General features: G+C 37.5%; 1 protein-coding gene across 1 annotated transcript in view; it reads left to right on the top strand.

Moving 5' to 3' along the window:
* LOC124173294 (zinc finger protein 62-like) overlaps window positions 1-21,769 on the top strand; it is a 55,844-nt gene that overhangs the window by 21,470 nt on the left and 12,605 nt on the right. The window contains exons 5-8 of the mRNA XM_046552812.1: window positions 3,619-3,738; window positions 9,869-10,066; window positions 15,233-15,349; window positions 16,274-16,402. Coding sequence (XP_046408768.1) covers window positions 3,619-3,738; window positions 9,869-10,066; window positions 15,233-15,349; window positions 16,274-16,402 — 564 coding nt within the window. The remainder of the gene's footprint in view (window positions 1-3,618; window positions 3,739-9,868; window positions 10,067-15,232; window positions 15,350-16,273; window positions 16,403-21,769) is intronic.

The following is a 21,769-nucleotide window of genomic DNA, read 5'->3' as shown; positions in this document are numbered from 1 at the left end:
TGTAATGTTGTATTGCTTCACATAACACCTGTGAGATTAGCAAACAATACACTATTGGTGTGCAATGTGAGTGGCAAGTATAATCATCTAAGGGAAGCTAAGTGGCCATTCATAGGTGATTAAAGTTAAAAATAATTTTAATGTTAATTTAAAGTTAAATATTAAATTCGTTGATTTTCATTTTTACATGTGCCTAATATTCCTCCTGGGCTCAATGATGCGTACCTATCTCACCTCATGAGATGAATGTGATCAGTAAATCTCTTTAACCCTTATATGGATTTAGGAATTTAGTTACGTTGTCAGATTTAGGGGGCTGCAGCAGCACTGCATTATTTTTTGTTTTTAAAGTGTCTTTCAAAGGTAACCTTAATTTACATGTTGTCTGATAGATTATGGTAGTGACCGAATAATTTCAACAGATTTCTGGCTTCAATTGGTGGAAGTTAGACATATTTAAATAAATGAAAGATCGTAGCACTTTTCCACAAGAATTTTTAATGTGTACAACGCGTTTCGGCTCACTGAGCCATCTGGTCTTGTACCAGATGATGGCTCAGTGAGCCAAAACGCGTTGTACGCATTAAAAATTCTTGTGGAAAAGTGCTACGATCTTTCATTTACTTAAATATGGTAGTGACATCTATTATTTTCATTTCTCGTTGTGTTTTGCTAGATTTAACCTGTTATTGGGGAAGTTGTAGCAAAAAATCTTGAATGTTGCATTGTCATCCATTTGTTGCCATAATGCTCTGTATTTTTGTTCCCCTTCTCTGTTATTTTAGAATGAAAGTTTTAACACTTGGAGTTCCAGCTGCTAATTTTAAAGCTCTACTGAAAAATCCAGCCATTTTTACTAAATTTGTACATTTTTTAAAACATTAGTATCAAAAATATATTTACATCAATGTGGGTTTCAGTCAAAATGGACTTTTCTCTTCTTTATGAATGAATTGAATAACATTTACTGCTAATTTTTAAATATATGATTTAACAATGAAAACCTACTGTTTTTGAAAAATAAAAAAGTTGCAACACATGATGTACCGTCATAACATGCATAGTATTTTTTTACTATGCTCAATTTGAACTATTTAAAGCATGGAAATCAAAAAAAAAACATTGTTCCAAGCAAAGCATTATAAATCCAGGATGACAAAAAGGGTCACTGCACCCTCAACGAACGGTTCTTTCCACAAAAGAATTTTCGCACAATGTGGCCTAAGATAAGGATGCCAGTAGCTACGGAGGTTTTTTCATCCTCAAGACATGAAGTGAACTCTTTTTCCATCGAGCTGTTGATTTTTGAAAAAAACAGAACCACTAAGCAGTAAATTGGAAAAGGACCGCGAGGATATATTATTATGGCTTCGCGCAAACAAAGTCAATAAAATAGACAGACGTTATATTACATCAATGGCATTCTTCAGAAAGATTAACAGGATGTAATATTACATCCATGGCATGCAAAGTGTTAATTTTATGTGTGATGAATGCTTGGAATACTTTTTCTGATATGCAGTGCTGGAAAAACTCTGCTTTTTAATGTTTATATTGTCTTATTTTTTACGCTGAAAGTGAGGACCGAATAAGTCTTATGTGACCATGTGATATGTAATTTTGCTTCCGTGTGTCCCCTTATATGTCATATCTTTGCAGTGTACATATAAGGCTAAGATCTTAAACATTAATAATCGAACAGGTGTAGGTGAAGTGAGAAGAGACAAGTGTTACTTTTGTAATTTTTACAGTGATTCTAGCAACCAAGACAAATCTTATAAATATTCTGGGAGCTTATATCCTGCAATTTAAAAAAAATTAGGTCTTATGGGTTTTGAAATGTAAAGAATATGGGATAATAAGCAACGTGTCAAATAACCCAATGCCACTGTGGAGTGGAGCTAGAAGAGCTGGTATTTTTTTCGTACCGCAGAGCCCCATTCCCTCACTGAGGACGTTTCCTAAGAGATGGACGGGTAAATGTGATGTGGTGTAGTGCGGCAGATAAGGTTTCACTCCTGGATTGGTGGGAGATAAAAAAAGTATGGGTTATAGATGGTAAGAAAGAAGGAAAACTATGAGCTCTTCTAAGGTGAAGAGAATCCATATGAGGGTTAAGGAAGATTGTTAGGCTCTTGCCCTCTATAAATACTACAGGGTGCATTTCAAAGGTAATTCAATTCATAGCTTTTACATGCTTTCTCTAGCAACCTTAAACATTGACCATTTCCATGCTTTCTCTAGCAAACCTTAAACACCTTCTATTGCTAGTATTGAGTAGAAATTTTACAATCTACACTTAGTGCAGTGTTACCTAAAATGCAGGTCTCCAAAGTGGCGGCAGAATAAAGTACTTGCCTGACTAACTGAAGGTCTTGGGTTCGTGTGATCGTTGTTAAGTTATTAATATCCGGGATATTTGTGATTATGATCATCTTTTCATAACATTTGCTAGTTTTTCCTCCTTTAAAGGCACTGTTTTGGGGTGGTGAAGATAAATATATGGGTTATTCACCCTTAATTCATTCATTATTGTAAGAAAGCTCAAATTTACATATAGCATGGAATGAAGTTTTGTGTTTCAAAAGGCAGGTGTAAAACTTTGGTTGAAGATGGATATCATTATATTAAGTATCTATTGTCACTTGTAAGAAGTAGCATAGAATACCTAAGAATTTGGTGGATTTTGCCCTCCGGAATATAAACCTCATTTTACAGATTTAAGTATATATTGCAATAACTTGTAAGATATATCATAGAAAACTTAAGTATTTGGTGGAATATGCCATCAGAAATATTAACTTCATTTTACAGATCAATTAGCAGCTTGGATCAAACAGTAATTAATATTCAGTATGTGATTTAATGCCTAAATATTGAAAAATGACCTGGTTAGAGTCTGAATTGAATATTTTGCTTTGTTATGGAATTCCAATAGAAATCTCTTCTTAAAGTAATAAGAAACAATTCTTAAGCTCCTTCTAAAGGTCATGCTCTAAATAAAAAAAGTGTATCAAAATTTCAAAAGTATTAACTCATTCTCTCACCCATTGGATTTTTATGACCTCATAATTTTGATTGAAAGAAGAAATGACATTGGGCATAATTATTTATATGAAATTACAAATAATGGAAAGGATCGTAAAATTATTGTGGAGGTTGAACTAAATGTTCCTAACTTTGAAGTGGGAGTGAAAAGAATCTCATGATTACATGCATTTGGTCAGCTTGAGTGGTGTTGAGGTGAAAGAGAAAGTTTTATAGTTATCATTAAACACATTCAGTGCAGAGCACCTCAATTGAGGTGCTCTGCTAGTAGGGTCGGGAGCCCTTTCTTCGCCTCCCTAATATCCACTAACGAACTAATATCCACTTCCGAGTCTTCCGATGGTGTGTATGGCCTTCAACAAGCTTTCCTCTTTCGAACCATGTGCGCCGTTTGTAAAAGCAGTATTTGAACGGAAATTATGTTGCAGAAACCTTCATGATTTTGTTCTTTCTTATTATCTCGGCCAATTTTGATGACTAATGAAAATCAGGCCTACATTGAATGTGTTAAATAGGGTCTTAGTACTATTATTTTGCCTTTATTTAGTGACACCTATTATTCTATTCTAGTTTCATGTGAAAAAGGAGAACGAGGACCCTCTCAGTGAAGGGAATTATCCTGTGATGTACACTCCAAATCCACTGGAAATTTCAAGAGATGTAACAGATCCATTGGCAACTGATGAACTGGTGAGTGTACTCTTGCATGGGTCAGTGAAGTTGCACTATCATACAAATTCACTCCATGGTTGAATATTCCCAATGCCCCTCAGCAGGAAACCAACATTTTCCCTAAGTTGATGAAAGTTGAATCATAGAGTACAGAGGTATCATTAGTGACTGCATTCTTCAAAACGAACTGTGCATTTTAATGAAAAGAATAGGTTTGTACTGCCGCTCAACTTTGCTCATTGCTGGGGAAATCCAATGAATGCCACATTCACTCCAAGATACTTTGGACAGAAGTGTTGCAGAGCAGCATGCAGTGCCTATGTTTGCTGCAAGAATTTCTTTTCAGATGGGTCAAGAGCAAAGTCAAAATGTAGGATGAATGAGGGGGGGGGGGGGGTTAACACATTAAGAGATGGTTTTGATTGCAAATTGAGGCTATAATTATCACTGAATATTAATGACTATGGTCGAATATCTTTAAAATGAGATTTTTCCAATATTCTGGTACCACAAAGTTAAGGCTGAATTTGTCACACCTACCCCACCTACCATGAACGTTGATGAAACTCATTACCCTGAACAGTAAAAAGTATTTTATTGCTTTAAAAAATGTTGAAGTTGGCACTTTTTTCTGGTTTTCAAAGAGTTGGAGCGTATATTTTTCCCAACTAATTGAAGTTTCAACTTCTTTAATAATATTTCCTGAAAGTAACAACAAATTGATATCTTACAAGAATCTTCCAACATGATAGTGTAACTATTGCAAAAATTATAAACAAGTGAAAACTGACTGTTTCCCCTGGGATCAAAAAATTGGCCATTTCATAATTTTACTAAATGGCCATTGTGAAATAAGGACTTAGATTAATGAAAATGAGTATTATTTTTATTTGCCAAAATTGATGGTAATAAAATGAAGTGTAACCCGAAATGCACTAAATCTCTAACTAAATTATCTGATATTGAATGTATTTGTTTTCTGTAAATATGTTTTAATGCATGGGTACTGAAATCATATGCCAGGTACTCCCTTGGGCAGCTCTCAAAATAAAAGAATATGATCTCCATGCAATCAGAAAGTAATACATGCATCTAAATTTTTTTCCACTCTAAGCACCAAATTCAAATACTCGTGACCGTTCTGAGGTGATTCCAAAGTACCGACACTATGTGATTGGTTCTCGATACCAGTTCCACAGGGCAAGAACCAGGTACCAGAACTGACCTATCTCTAATTAATAACTTCCACCACATCATCATCAGCTGTTTTTCTGTCTTTCATTGGCAGGTGTCCCAAACTCCAAAGAGGTCTCCACCTCATTCTGTCCAAGGCCTCCGTTTTGACTCCCCTTCCGCTTCATCCTAATCTCACCTTGTCCATCATCTTCGGTCCTATTCTTCCTCTTCTCTTTTCTCCTTCCACTGTTCCCTAACTGCTGTATTAAAAATCCCCATCCCTCTTAAAACATGCCTCATCCAAATCTTATTCCACCACATAGTGCCACATAATTCTAAGATTGGTTTGACGAAGCTCTGCTATTAGTTGTTCTTGTATCACCTAGCCTTTAAACACTAACATAATTCTTCTACTTTACGTCCTTCCACACCTTTCTGTACTATGGCTTTCCAGAAAATAACATGTTTAGACATAGCACATCAGTTGGTGGGCCTAGTGCCACTTTCTTCGCGTACAAGTGCTCCTACACTCCATATGTGTCCAGCCGTGGTATCCAGCCAGTTGTGAATTGAGAGTTGTGAAAAGGTTTTTGTCAGCAAAAATCACTAACCAATGGGGTGAATTCCTTTATCAAAGAAAGCAGAAGGCATTGGTTTCGATTTTTTACCCACCGTTAGTGCATTCATAGTGTACAAATTGTTTGATTTTAGAAATCCCAGCTTAGATCAATGTTAATGATCAATTTTAACCTCATATGAAAAAGGTCAGATTGGCACCCATGCAATGCCACTCCAGGTAACGTCACAGGGGCCTAGATGCTATGCGAGTGTCAGAAGTTTTACATCGTCTGAGATTAGCAATGCATGCATGAGGCACAGAGCTCAGGGAAACATCTCTTAATAATCACCTAATAAATTTGCCTATGGTCAGAAAGTATCCACCTTTGATAGGGTATTAACTCATTAAATCCCAAGCATGTTAACAACTTAAAAATTCCAAATATTTTGATGAATTAGCAATAAAACAGACTCAAATAAGGCAAATTATCCATTAATATATTTTTATTGTTTTTAGTTGGCCGTTAGTGAAACGTTGCGCATATGCAACATTGGGATTTCCCATGTCAAATGAGCCGTGTGGCCCTTTTTTTAGAACTCTATTATTTTTGCAAATAATTCTTTTTTTTATAACCTAAATATATAATTAACCTAAAATATTTATTAAATTTTGTATTGTTCTTGAAATTTAGAAGAGCAATCAGCATGTTGATGAATATTGCACTTTTGGTACAGTGCAACCTCGATAAAACGACACCCCACGGTGCACCAATATACACTCGCTATAGCGAATTGTCGCTTTACCGGAGGTGGAGCAAATAATAGCCAATATGCCTGTTGCGAACAATTATACAGGAACAGGAGTGGTGCGGCGACAAAGAAGTTTCTATCCGATAAACGTAAGCATAAATCCAGACGAAAGACGATGTTTTTTTTGCATCACTACATTCCTTTACTCAAACAACGACTAACCATTCAAACAATTTATAAGCGCCGTATTGAATAAAAGTCATGCAAAGCATGGTTTTGTCAATTATTATGCCAATGCACAACCGACGAAGCCGTTTTTCTATGCACTTAATCAAGGCATCTACGTAACCATTCTATTATTTTGGTATTTTCCACTGAAAATTCAAAAATTAACTAATAAAATCGTATCGTGGTTATTTAATACCTCAAATGTTTCCATTGGTGTATTTTATTGATGTATATTATTATTGGTGATTCTTCCACGACTTCGGATTTACACCGCCGGCATCACCAGCAAATATGACAAGAGATAACGCTTTGGTGCTTTGCATTAGTATAATCAACCTTCCTCACTCTTGAAATTCGTGATTGGCAATCTATCATTAAATACTTCGCTTTAGGCTTAGGCGTAGCCCCTTTCTCAGAAGTTCCCGCAGATTGAAGTGGGCAAAACCACCCGAACAAAGCTTCTTATAACTCTACATAGTCTGCATTCCTTGGGCTTTTTTGTTTTTCTTAAATCGTGGAAAGGGAATAGGAAGATAAATTAATTTCAACACTCTCATATTACTCCTTTATTTTTATTTTCTCGCTTAGACGTGTTTGTTGTTTTTTTGGCCATGGTGTCTGCCATCAAATGCTTTCTATTCATGCAACTCACGAACGTGCGGGTATGCTGCCGACTGCTTTCTGCTGCCCGAGGAACAAAAGAAGATCAAGAATTCGCGAATGCTAATGCCACAATATTATCACAAAATTAACTACTTATTTATCGAACGACAGTTTACCACATACATTTGAGACTGAGCACTCCATTAACTTCATTTCAAACAGATCGCTAGCAATTACAGAGATGAAGGAGTGTTGATGTAAATTTTTTCGGGCGGTGAAACCCTCGCTATGGCTAGAGCCAACACCAAAAGGGCCTCGTAAAAACAAATTTTTTAACATGCATATTATAGGGTCAATTGACGGTGCATCGGCTTATCTCTCGTAATGGCGGGGGTCTCGCTATAGCCCGTACTCGCTTTAACGAGGTTCCACTGTAATCACTTATACTCTGGCTGCTAGGAACTCGGCATCTTCGTTGTTAATTTTTTCGTCACGATCAATATTGTGGCCAACCTGTCTTTCCTTACTGTATTTCACAAATTATTTAATCTATTATGTCCTATATTATGGCAATTTTAGTGACTTTGAGGGTAGTTGTTCAAATCGAAACTGAAATCTTGTACGTGGTGGAAGTCTCCATGTTATCAAGAAGAGACACTTTGTGACTTCCACTAAGTATTTGTAAAAAATTAAACTATTTGACCAGTTTCGGCTATTACATAATTATAAAGTACAAAAAATATAAAGCAACCGATCAAATAATATAAATTTTTATATCGCGGAAGTAACTAAGTGTCTGCTATTGATAAAGAGTTATTGCTCCTCCACTTTTTTCTTTTTTCTTTAGGTAACATAACACTATTTCTTAACAAAAATGTGTAACTGATGGTTAATCCAATCACAACTTCGAATTTACAAATGTATCCAGTGTACCAAAATGTGGTAATACGTTCAGTTACATATCATGACAACTCAAAGAATAATGCATTCTTTTTACCGATCATATGATCAAAAGATCCTTACTTTCACTTGGACAGTTCCTTTTGAGTGAGAAGAGGGCACCTGATGACTCTCTTTTCTCTAGCACTACAAGGGATTCTTTAGTCATAATTTTAAATATCCCATTTGAGACAAAAGACTGCAATTTGGAGCCTTACCAGCTCATTATCGTCAGTGGCCAGTGGGCATGAATTTCTCAGAAAATACTGTGATAATGTGATTCGTCCTGACTCTGCCTTCTTTTTGCTCACTCGCCAACCCCCACTGTGCACAGAGACGCACTGGTGCCGGGATGTCCCCGCCCAGCCTAGCTTTTTTCCCTCCCACTGCCTTCTCTTTGAATCCTAATCAACAATACCACGTAAATACGACTTTAGGATCTATTTCCTAACCCTCATATACTCACTTGATTTTAGCATTATTGTCAACTGTGGTGAAAAGATCGTTCTTACCTTAGGATGCCAGCATATCTTGGAATTGCAGACGGTCACAGAAATCATTATATTTTCTGGACAACTCTGTAGCAAAGTTTTTATGCTTCTTTTATGTTTAAGTCACAGTAAATTCCCACTATAGCGTAAGTAAAGGCTGATTTAATCTTGCTCGATACATGAAGTTAAAAATATCAAAGTCACAACTCTGTGAAAACCCACCACCTGCCAAACATTCTATTAAAGACCCTTCAAAACTTATGAAGATGTATATGTAGGACTAAAATATTGTACAATTGCCTGAAGCTATAGTGTCACCATAAAAATGTAACGTTTTCTTGATAACTTTTTCATTTTTCAGTCCCAAAAGAAAAACTGTAAACGACTACTGCCATGGCTCACCCTTTCCCTGGATTACCGGGGTGCTTCCAGTTTTGCATGAACGCAAAACTTCCTTTATTCTTTAATAATTTGAAAACCACTAAGTCAAATTCACTCAATTAGTTGTAATGGCCTAAAATACAAATTCATCATTATATTTGCGGAGAGATATAATCATCAAGAGCATCAGAATTTACATAATACGTTAACTTAGAAGATAATGTAAAATAATGACTTGCATATAAATGAAAAGGTCAATGTAAAAACAAAAGTTATAAACTTTCTTCCTTAGAAAAATTCATACCATTTAAGGAAGCGTTGAACTACCTATGCTAAAAATGTTAACTACTTATCAACGACAAATACGGAGAAAAAAAATTGCAAAGTCTGCGTTGCGTTCACGCAACATTGGGAAGAAAAGGGTTAATAACCTTTATTTAACCCAAGTGCTACCTGCAGGCAGGGCACTCTGCAACCTGCTAGCATCCTGCATTGTAGAAGCATTCATAGCCTTGCACCAAGGTGGCCTCTCACAGCTGAGACCAGAATGACGTCGCACGGGCTTTTCTCAGCATTCATACTTAGCCGTCGCGATTTCGGGTGCTTGAAAATTTTCAATTTTCATTTAGTCGTGAAAATTAAATATTGTCATTAAAAAATCTAAAAGAGAGTAATACATACTCCAGGAGTAAATAATCTTTTGATTTAAGAAATTTCTAAAAATTGAAAGCCACCCTTTTGTCAAAAAGCACCCCTAGCGATCTACACACCAAAATGGAATTTATTTACAGGATATCCCTCGTATTTTATAAAAATTGTTATTTTCAATGTATATTTTTTATTTCAAAATTTCTGTTACTATCTCGACAATCCTTTTATGTATCTCATATGAGGCCCACATTTGCCATTCTTCCCTTCCACAAGCTCCTCAATCATAATTTTCACTTAACTTTACTGTACATTGTTTATCTAGCATGTTTGGAACATAATATAATCGCTTACCTCTTTATGCCCCCTTGAAGGAAGAATATGTGGAGGAATTGGGTGCAGAGGAGGGGCCATTTGAAGGGACGGTGGGTAAGGAAGAGTCGTATGACGAGTATTATGAAGGGGGTTATGAGGAAATGATGGAAGAGGACACTGGTGAGGAGGGGCAACTAGATGAAGTAATGGATGTGAGAGCAGTTCCTGCAGATGGCAGTGCAGTTGCTGTTGCACTGGTGAGTTCCAAATATAAAGCCTGAAGTTATCAGCTATAAAATTAATACTACTCAGGCGGATTTTGATTTAACATCTTCGCATTTAATGTTTTTCTGCATTTAATACTTATTTTCTGTGGTGTTCATTCATTCCATGAGTATATTATATACAATTGCATACAATCATGTATGTTTTACCAATTCAGAAAGTACCTCACTCAAAAATTTTATAACAACATATTTAATTTCTAATACTATTTCCCAGTGGGGAAAAGTTAGTTCAAAAGATATGCAAAGAATATTCTCCAGCGAAGCAACTTTAGTGCAAAGAATGTTCTTCATGAACGTCCAAAGAATCAACAAATGGCGCACTATCCGAGTTCAAAGAACATTCTCCTGCTGTAGTTCAAAGGATGTTCTTTGATTATTCATCTTGCACTACCTATGGCCAGATCGTGCAAAAAGAAGGTTCGAAGTTGCTTCTTAGGATATGTATGGTGAACTACCTCTTGCCAGAGGGTTAAAAGTTGCTTCATAGAACATGCATTTTGCACAACCTCTGGCTAGATGCTTCATTGGGAAGGTTCAAAGTTGCTTCATAGGATATGCATTTTGCACTACCCCTATCTAGATGCTACATCGAGAAGGTTCAAAGCTAGTTCATAGGACATGCATTTTGCACAACCCCTGGCTAGATGATTCATTGGGAAGGTTCAAAGTTTCGTCATAGGACATGCATTTTGCACCACCCCTGGCTAGACGCTACATTGAGAAGATTCAAAGTTGCTTCATTGGATATGCATCGTGTACTACCCCTAGCTTGATGCTACATCGAGAAGGTTCAAAGCTACTGCATAGGACATGCATTTTGCACAACCCCTGGCTAGCTGCTACATTGAGGAGGTTTAAAATTGCTTCATAGGATATGCATCGTGCTCTACCCCTGGCTAGAAACTACATTGAGAAGGTTCAAAGGTGAAGACTTAACCCGCTTATTTTCTGGCAGGTAAATGGAGAAGCAGTCCACACAATATGTGCAGAACAAACTTGTCATGTCAGCCATAATATGGTAGGAAAATGGCACATATAGATTTAACTTCATATCGACATATCTTGATAAGGGGATGTAGTTTTGCAAAATAAGTTATATGTATGAATAGTACGTTGCCTTGTAGCATACTGTTAAAAGCCCTATCCCAGCAACTACAGTAACAGGTCTACAAAAGATATCTATAAAATGCACAATTTTATCGATCATAATTTCAACTGTAACAACTGCATTAGTTTTCTTTAACTTATATTTTGTTTTGTAACTTATTTTTATTTACTAGTTAGAGTTTCAGTCCCTCACCTAAATAAATAAAAAAGATATAAGGAAAAAATCGAATTCCAGCATTTTTGATTCGATTTTTTTTTCAGGAAAATGTGTCAAGCGGAATGTGCATCATTGCTAAATGTGACCTATATGTCATAGATTATGTCTTTATATGTTTTTAATTTCGCTGAAGAGGAAACTTGTATAAAACGATTTTATTATATTCCCATTTACTTTACATTGGAAATATATTTCGGCATAAAGTTAAAACTATGGTTGCCATGGAGACCAAAAGATAACAGAAATCTAAAGTCACCAATCACGTACTATCCTGAAAATTTTGGTCAGGCACGGTCGGGCTTTGTGAACTCCCATGTTAAAACGAGGTAGCCTCCCCTCACCTCCCCCCACTTTTTCCTTAGACGACGTAGTAATGGTAACTTTCATAGATGGCAGAACTAGCAATTAGCGGAAAAACTGGTTATTCAATTATGTCATCCAGTGACCGCAGTAATAGTAATACTCGCATTTCCTGAAACACAAAACTTTTTGTTTCTTTTAAATAAAAACCTATATTAATTAAACTTAAGTCATTTTTATTGATAAAAACAGTAATACATAAAAAACAAGGATACATTAAAATTTGAAAAAGATGACTGAGAAACGATAGATCACCACTTCAACGCCTAACGTTCGAAACAGTTTTATTAAAAATGGAAATATACCAAGGCAATTAAATAGCCTCACATTCAGGGATAAGGAAAGAAATATTGCTACCTCGAACACATTGAGCAAAAGACAGTTGTGAATGCAGTGCATTAATAGGTACATGAGCAATGAATAGGAATTAGACAACTCGCTTAAACACTTGCATATGAAGCAAAAGGCAGTACACCACAGCATAACTATGCAGGACAATTAAACCAATAGTCGGGGGCACTTCAACGCAATCAGCAAATGACAGTTGTAAATGCAATGCACTGAAAGGCGCGTGAGCACTGAATATAAATCAGACAACTGGCTTTAGCACTGACATACAAAGCGAAAGACAGTACACCACCTCCCATCCGAAATATGGGCACCACTACCCGAAACACAGTGCTTCATTTTCACTTTATAAAAATGAAGACTTATCACACGGATCACGAGAGCTCCCCCCCACGATCGGCGGGACATCTTCCGCCTGGGGGCCCAACAAAACTGGGTCGGTCCTTAAAAAATCTGTCTCTTTCTCATTCAATAGCTAGGCCCTGCTCTTCCGAATACGATGAGGGGCGAAACCCCTCCTCCTAAGGCCTGCGTCCTTCGTTGGGTTAAAGGATTTCTCGAGTCGCTTTGCCCAAATGGCCAAAATTCAATTTTGCCGACCAGGGCCGAGGCACTGAGACCCTCGCGCGATCCGTCTCGCCACTTCCCCATCGATCTTCGCTAGCCGGTGAGAGTCGAGTGACTCCACATAGCAGTCAAAACGCCAATACAAGGGGAATTCCACTCACGACAAAATCGACGTCGAATTCCCTTAAGAAGAATAGATTATTGAGGACGGATGGCTTATGTGAGTAGATGCCTATCATATTGTTTGATGATTTTAATAATGATATCTATTGTGATAGATGGTTGATAAAATCGGCAAACAATACACACGAAAACGGCAAAAAGCGCCAATTTTCTTCTGAAAAGCTTGTATCTCGTGTGACATTCCATTAATAACGCTTGTTTGTATGAAAAAGCCCATTACAAGAACCAAATACTCCAGTGCTTCAATCACGACAACTTCCATATGTGATTACAGCATTCTACTTCATAGCCTTCAACGAAGGACCTCTTGAAGTCTCTATTGAACTCCAGTACGTCGGATGTGGTGAAAATTACTTAATCTATTATTCACAACTGAGATATACATCAGTATTCGCTTCACAAAATTGCTGAAAATATACCCGTTTTGCTCACCGCTAGGCTGTAGCATCAGCATCAGTAAACAAGCCGGCCGATCATCTACGTCTCATTTCTGAAATTGGCCACCAGATGTGAGCTACTTTGATTCCTGTTGCGAATAAGCCTTCGCACAGGCTGGGTACGGTCAATAGCAAATGAGAAAATGAGACCTATCGATATTATTTCATTTCGATATATCTTAATATAGAAACGTTGCTTATCAAAATAGTTCATATGCACGTAGAGAACATTGCTGTCTATAAGCAATCTGTTAGAACTTTTATCCCCGTAACTATGTAAATAAGTCTGAAGAAGGCATCTATCGAATGCACACTTGGATCGATAATATCTTCCACTCTAATCATTCGATCCGCTAGATTTTACTTTTGTCTGATTAAACACGTTAGCAGTAATATTATACTTGAATTTCGTATTCATACTTTGAATAACAAAAAATTTATTAGCGAATAAAGCGTATCCAAAGAGATTTGTATCGATATAACTCTCACATGAATCGATCAGGTGGAATGGCCAGCATTGTAAAAGTTGACTTTTTTCATAACAGTTTTACCCTGAGAGTTTCATTCGTCTAGCTTGAACGGTTGCCAAGTTATTCAAGATCGTGTACTTCACAAAATAATGGCAACAGTGATTTTTCATGTGCAGGATATTTTTTGGAATTTTAGTATGAATTAACCTAGAGGTTTACGGGAAAATCAGGGTAAAACGTGAGGATACGAAGTTCCCTCAACGGTTTTTCCAGAAGATTCCAAATTTTCATATGGCACATGTCTCAAATCCGAGTTTGAAAAATCGTCATCTCAACAATGGAAAATTGAGAATCGTTTATTCCTCGGAATTCTTTCAACTTATGAATATTCCAAGATAGGCCCGAAAGAAAAGCATAGGAAATTTTCAAAAAATCATAAAAAATACTTTTTAACAAAATATCGCAATGACAACCACATGAAAAAATCAGCCAAAAAATCTTGTTTTCGTCAGAGGAATTTCATTTTCCTCAGACATTCGTAAATACGCAATAAAAGGAAAAATTCTTAGTCCCATAAGGCTCCCATCTTAATTCAAGTTGATATATCTCGAAAACTAATCGACTTTTTCGCGTTTTTGGAATTTTCCGCTGGATCATATCCGGTCCCCCTCCTGTTTATTAAATTTCAGCTCTCCAGCTCTTCTGGAAGTGAGTGAGTGGTTACACATGCGGTTGTATATATAAGGAGAAGATTCTGCTCTGTTGCTGTACATTTTAAAATTATTTATCTGAGCTTTTCTCCCTTTATATGCAGCATAACGTAGATTCTTTAATTGAAATGATAAGTAGTAGACGATACGCGGCAGTGTTTTTTAAGGTGTAAGGCATGCAAGCCTTAGGACCTGTTTAGTTAGAAAAAATGGCCATTTTTAAGCTTGATAATGCACATGTAGGGCAAGATCAGTTTATGCTGGGGCTGATGGTGTTCCAAGGGTCAGGTGGCCCTGCAATGTCGATGAAACAAATGGCCCTTATTCTAAATAAATGTGAACAAATGGTGATAATAGCTTTATCTTTACTGATTGATGGAGTTCAAGACTTTGAAGTCCTCTCCTACAATCAAGTTGAGAACATGCAAATACACATAGGCCTGGATGGGGGAAGGCCACCAATTTGGGATTCGAACCTGTAATACCTGAGTCGAAAGGTGAAGATTTTACCCACTTCTACTGTGACTAGCACAATGAGAAGCATTCCACACCAAGGCGTGCAGAGTAAACCGGTCATGTCAGCCATTTCATTTTAGATGGTCTCTAAAATCTTATGCAAACATGATTTCAGCCAGCTTGAGTGGTCTCAGGTGAAAGAGAAGGTTTTATTGTTATTTTTTATAATGATTTACATTTTTATTTTTCCCCATTGATTGGCACCCAGAATTATCTTCTAGGTATCTGTGAAAGAGAACAAAGACCCTCTCAGATATGATAATTATCCTGAGATATACACACCGTATCCAGCTGCAATTTCCAGTAATGCTTTGGATCCATTGGCAATTGAAGACTTGGTAAGTTCATGTTTGCTTTGTTAAGCATAGCTTTGCTACTACACAAATTTAGTCCTCCATGGATAAATGCAATATCATTTGCCATACTAAAAATGCCTTTTCCATTCCTTCATCAAATGATATAGTAAATGTTAGATGTGTCGTAAGTCTTAATTGGAACTTTCAGTGTTACTCATCATGTTGGTTAAAGAAAAGCTCCTCCACTATGTTGACATGCTAAATTTTTGCTAACCCCTACGTTTCCTGACCTATTTTGGTTGCTTTTTCAAGGAAGATTAAGGGAATCACAGTTCCTTAAGTTTTGGAAAATTGGACCAAATGTTTTTTTAAGTAACAAAGAGATGTTTCATTCTTGATGAAGTCATTCAAAATGAATGGGTCATTGCACTGAACAGAATGGGGGCATACAGCTGCTCAGATCACACACCTTTGCTCACTGAGCAAGTGATACCATCTTTGGAGAGGGTATTGGATGTTGGCAAACCAGGTTGGTTGTTGACAGGCATCAATTATTTTCTGTAAGCTGATTTTGATGGAGCATGCTATATGTTCAACTTTGATTAAAATAAAATGTAATGGTTTCCTTAAATGGATGAAATCAACATTTTTGTCTGGACATGTAGACAAAAATTCTTGGTTGCCGATGAATGATGTCATGAGACCATCATTTCCCAAAATATTGCTGATTTTGTTCTTCTTTCTTGGGAAGATTTTCCTATGGCTAATTGGCAAGGCAGAGTAACTTGGTGGCCCACATTTTGTTGGTCAATGCATTTATCATGCCTTCCTCTCTTGAGGTCAGAATACCATTTCAGGGAATTTTTCATTTGTGCATACATTTGATGTTTTGGTTGTGACATTTTTACTTCTTGTGCCAATTGGTGAAAACCCATAGCAATTTAGTGTTCATTCTCTTTTTATCAGAGTGGAATGGGAACATGTGGATCCCCTTGTGTAAAAGTAGATCAGATCAGTGATGATGGAGGAGGATATGTGCACAATGATAGCACTGATGGGGCCACAAATGGCCTTGTGGCCCAAGCCTCTGTTCAGGTAATCATAATAATAGTAATAATAGCAGGACGTGGTGACCATCCCCATAGTAATATCATCAACAAGAATAATATATTCATCACTCAATTTTGGAATTAAACAATTAAAAATTAAAAGAAACACAATATATAACATTCAAAAATCTGTAATACTGGATACATGTCGAACAGTTAGATTGGTTTTAAATGAATTGTAACTTGAGGCAGCATCTTGGCAAGGCCCGACGCTGGCAGACCTCCAAGTAAATCTTGTGGAATAAAGAATAATGATAATAATAATAATAATATTTAAATTGGTCCAGTGATTTGTTTGGACAAATATAGGGCATGTCAGTGAGTATGTAAGACACAAAAACAGTACTAATGAGAAAAGAAAAAAATGTTTTTATGAACAAATTCATAATAATTATAAACATATATTTTTGCACAAACATAAGCAGAAGACATTAATGCACATGCATGGTAATATAGTCAATTTTTGAAGTAGAGTGAGTCATGCTGTTTAAGCAGACATTTTACCTATAACCTATAATATCCTCGTATGAATGTTGAAGATTATTTTATAATTGGTTCTAGAGCCCCAGTTGAGGATACTAGACATCACATTCAGGTAGAATTCACTATAATTAATTGACAATAATACATCAATAACTAGTTTCTCTGATAGAATAAAAAAACAAGTAGATGTTATTTTCCTGTATAGCTTCTGAATTTATTGCTCCAAGGAGACTTGATTATTATGTTTTACACCCAGATAAGGAGAACTGTGATTATGTGGATTTCGTATCAGTTTTTACAGAGATAAGTTAGTGTAGAGCTGGTTGCATACACCGTTGAGTCCCATGAATTGGTAAACCTTAAAATTAAGTAAAATTAGTAAGATTAGTATTTAAAAAAGTTATATTCGTGTGCTTTAAGTTATACACCAGGGTTCCCATGCAACCGTGAAAGCCTTAAAACCGTGAATGAGCGGTGAATATCGTGTACCGTGAAAAAACCTGGCGAAAGCCGTGAATTTTATAATGTAGTTAGAGTGGGACCCCTGTACGCATTTAATACAGTTACTACCCACGATGCACCCCTAAAAAAGCACCAAAAATCTAAAAGCACCAAAAAAAAATTTCGCCATGAAATCTTAGAAATCTCTCAAACCTGAATGTAGAACTACCATTGGCAGATTGGCATACGTAAGTATGATATAATTGGAATATAAAACCGTCAATAACTTCTAATATAAAAGTTGTCATGGGAATAAAACAATAATGGGTTGTTGATTTTCACGAGAGAGAGAGAGCATGGAAGTTTTCATAATTTTTTAACGTCAAATGATTAAGAGGAAGAATAAAAAAGTGAAAAAAAACTGTTAGTTGTGACAAGAAAATTAATTCTACCGCTGCATCACGACAATATTATAAGAAAAATCGATATTTCGATCATGTTTTTAGGCCGAGTCATGTGCAGACCCTGACTAGGCACTTATCTGCGCACGTGTATTCGAAGCACAATTATTAATTGGTCCGTGTGCCATGACAGCACATTGACCTTAAACCTGTGTTTGGAAGACATTAACCCTGGCAAAAAAATTAGGTACCTCTTCACTTCCATGCCACCCTGCTCCCTCCATTTTTGCAACCACACCCTTTAGCCGGACCTGAATTTCGCTAACGATAGTAGACGTCATGAGAAGTAGCACTTTGATTGTGCGTTTGCATTCAAGGTATAAAATCTTGAAGAACCGAATCCAATTGAAGAATATCCCAGAGTTTTCTCCGCTTAATTGGGACAGCATGCCGCTTTATTGGGCCGTGAGTCGGCGACATTGACTCTATGCTCGCAACGAAATTAAAATTTTTTCGTATCAGAATACTGTTTATTAAATTTTCCTTCAAAAATTTAGTCTTATTTTTCTCAAGTGTACCTATTCTTGCCTCAATCTTAAAACTCTTGTTCTTATATCATCCGTGTGTGGAATCGGATGCTGTTTCCCGACCATGAGACCTCATTCAACGTAGTGATGTGTTCAAGAGGAGAGGACTCCTGTAGCAGGCTATAGGTGATAGAATGAGCCCGGGATAGTTAGATAGAGCTGATGACACCCGTGGTGAGGGTGTAAGAGCGAGAACGGGCCAATTTCTAGGAATTACAGGCTGATTTTGAACAGAGGAGACAGTACTAGGCGAACAATTTTTCCAACAAAGAGCTTTTTGTTCGCAGCATCTTGAACAAAATTCAACTTACTCATGAAATCTATCCTTTCAATTCCTTTCCCTCTGTACAACTGAGTAGTCACTATCGGAAAATTACGTTTCTTCGTTCCTTTCTCTTTTTCCCATCACTCTCCCAGTAGTCTATGCATGCACAAAAGACATTTTTTTCTTCACTTGTACCTAGTCATCTGTGAACTAACAGTCTAAAACCAGTTTAAATGGTGCGCATATTTGGTGGGATTTATCTCGTGCTCTACGATCTAAGTGAAACTAGATTAAGTGATATTGTTTTAATTCTGAGATTCAGTGACGCTCCATTTCTTGAATAATGTGCCACGTTAAGACCTTTTACTCGCTGAAATTTGCTATACTCTACAAAAATAAAGATTATCCTCAATCCAGTCATCTCCGTTTGGCTGAGATTACCGGGATGCCAAAATTGACGATAGCTCAGATGGAGTCAAAAAGGAAAGCAGGCATCGTCTATGAAATGCAAGCGTCAACGTAAGGATCCAGATGTTGAGGACGCTTAAAATCAATGGTATTACATTGTAAGCGATCGAGGGATTTGTGTAAGCGGTCCAATGTTAAATAAGAAGTCGGAGGAACTAGCTTTGAAACTTGTTCATGACCATTTTAAGGCAACAGATGGTTGGCATCTCGATGGAAGACCAGAAACAAAATAAAATTCAAGAGAGCTAACGGAGAAAAAAGTGCTAATGTTGTGAGTGCAGAGGAGTGGAAATTGAAGAAACTGCCCAAGGTACTCCTGAAGTTTTGCGCTGATGGCATTTACAATGCCAATGAAACGGGACTGTAATACCGAGCAACACCAAATAGCTCTTCTTATTACAGTCATGTAGGACCAACGGGCTTCAAAAAAGCGATGGATCGCATCACTGTTTAGTATTGTTTAAATGTTTGGGGAACTGACAAAAACTTTTCTGGCAATTCTGGAAAGTGCTAGGCCTCAATGCTTTAAAGGGTTAAGAATAAGCAGTTTACCATCAATGTACGAAGTCAATAGCAAGGTAGCGATGACAGTGAGTCTCTTTACGCAATGATTGACCAGTGGGGATATAGAATTAGCATGAAAATCAAGAAAGGTTCTTCTTGTACTTGACAATTGTACGGCACATGCTAATTGCCAAAATGTGCGTTAAAAAATTATCAGTTGGAATTTCTGCTTGGAAACATAACGTCTTTGGAGCAACCAATGGATATGGGGATCATAAAAAATTTGAGAACACTTTACCGTGGGAAATAAGTAAATAATATTCTAGAATCTATAGAAGATAACGTTCTGATATCATCATCCACCGCCAACGCGCTAAGCTCAAAGGTGAACATTCAGCAAGCAATATTGTTTCTGGCTAAAAGCTGGCCCGATTTCAAATGTCAAAAAATTCAAAATTGTTTTTTCATTGCGATTTCTAAAGTTTCAGTGCAGTGTACAACATTACAGCAGAATCTGAATATGTATTCAACTCCAAACTGTGCCACATAACAAGCCATGAAGAGCTCGATAATATTCACTGCAATTTGGACCAATGAAAACTGTGAACTTGATATTGCTGAAACCATATTACACAGGCAACAGTGAAGCTGAAGGTGATGATGGTGATGGAGATGAAATCGCACCTGACCGTAGCTAAGTGATAACTCTGGATGCAAGGAGGTTCATTTAGGGTTTACGACTCTTCTTCATGTACAAGGCAATGAAGATAGCCCAAAGTCGTCATTGGATTTCTGTGCCGACTTGGGTCGTACGACGAGGATGACGAGAATGCTGCAGAGAACATTAACAAATTCCTTGGACGAGGAGATACGATTTGAAATGAAAGTACTTGCATGTTTAGGAATTTAAGGAATCACATATTATTAACTAATTAACCGTGAATGTTTCTTCAATAGGAGTTAGTAAATGACATTCATCCAGAATCCCGTGAGACTGTGAAAAATATTTTCAACTAAGATTACTATCATTCTTAAAAATTTTATTAAATTAACTAATCTCGCTGATTTATTAAACAAATTAATAGTTTAATAAACGTTGTTTGCATTATAGCCATTCTTTAGTCTTCTTTCTATCATTTCAAAGTTTGTTAATGTACATGTATGGGATAATTCGTCGTTAAAACTTTCGCGGGTGCTCGTCATGTTGAATTAAAACTTTTGGGCTATGTCGCCGCGTCAGATTTTGGGTGGCCCCAACGTTTCCCGACCGATGCTGGTCGCTTTCTCAAGGGAATCTGAAGAGGTGGGATTTAACCCTTTCGCGCCGAATCCCGCACCTGTGCGGCGAGGATTTTTTTCCTCGACTACGAATGCCACACCAGTGCGTTCAGAATGTTCTTACTCTAACCAACGAATGCCGCGCCTGTGCGGCACAGGTCGAAAAAAGGGACCGTGGCGGACACAATAGACCCACGGACGCGGTCGCCCCTTGTGATCCGCCTTAGCGCGAGCCCAGCCCCTTCTTCGGCCGCTCAGGTCGACCCTCTCCTATCCTCTCCACGCGGTCAACTACTGTTATTTGCAGTGTGTTTTCCGCGTGTTGACCGCGGACTTGTGCTTGGAAGGGGCTTTTAATCCTTCTGGGGTCTGGGACAAGGGCCTTGGAAAAGGATAGGCGCCCCACCGAGTTGGGTCCAAAAATGTTTCGGGAGGGACCCACTACCTTTAGTCGACGCGGCAAGGCTTCGTACAGAGGAGTAAAGAAAACTTTCAAGAGACTCGTATTGAGGAAGAATTTCCTTCAACGAAGGTCCGGCGCGAAAGGATTAAAATTGGTATATATAGGTATACGTGTCAGGTGGTGGGAGGAGGGGAGTGAGAGGTTGGAGGAGTAGGTTGTCGATTATTTTTGCCGATTACGGGTTGCCAAGTACGGCTGATTTTAAGGCCAGTGTCTCTGTTGAAGTTGTTTTTCTCCTCTTTAGATATTTCTATTGCTTCTCTTACGAGTCTCTGTTTAAAGCCTTTCACTCTCGCAACAACTTTTGCTTCCTTAAGGTCGATTGTGTGGCCCAGCGCTGCGTGTTCGGCTACCGCGGACTTCGTTGACTGCCCCAGTCGAATTGCTCTCTCTTGCTCCTCTAGACGTGTTTTAACCGATCTGCCTGTTTCGCCGATGTAGTTCTTCCCACAGGTCTGGCAAG

Source organism: Ischnura elegans, assembly GCF_921293095.1.
Source record: "Ischnura elegans chromosome 13 unlocalized genomic scaffold, ioIscEleg1.1 SUPER_13_unloc_4, whole genome shotgun sequence".
Classification (NCBI taxonomy): Eukaryota; Metazoa; Arthropoda; class Insecta; order Odonata; family Coenagrionidae; genus Ischnura; species Ischnura elegans.
This window is presented reverse-complemented; position numbering and strand designations above follow the sequence as displayed.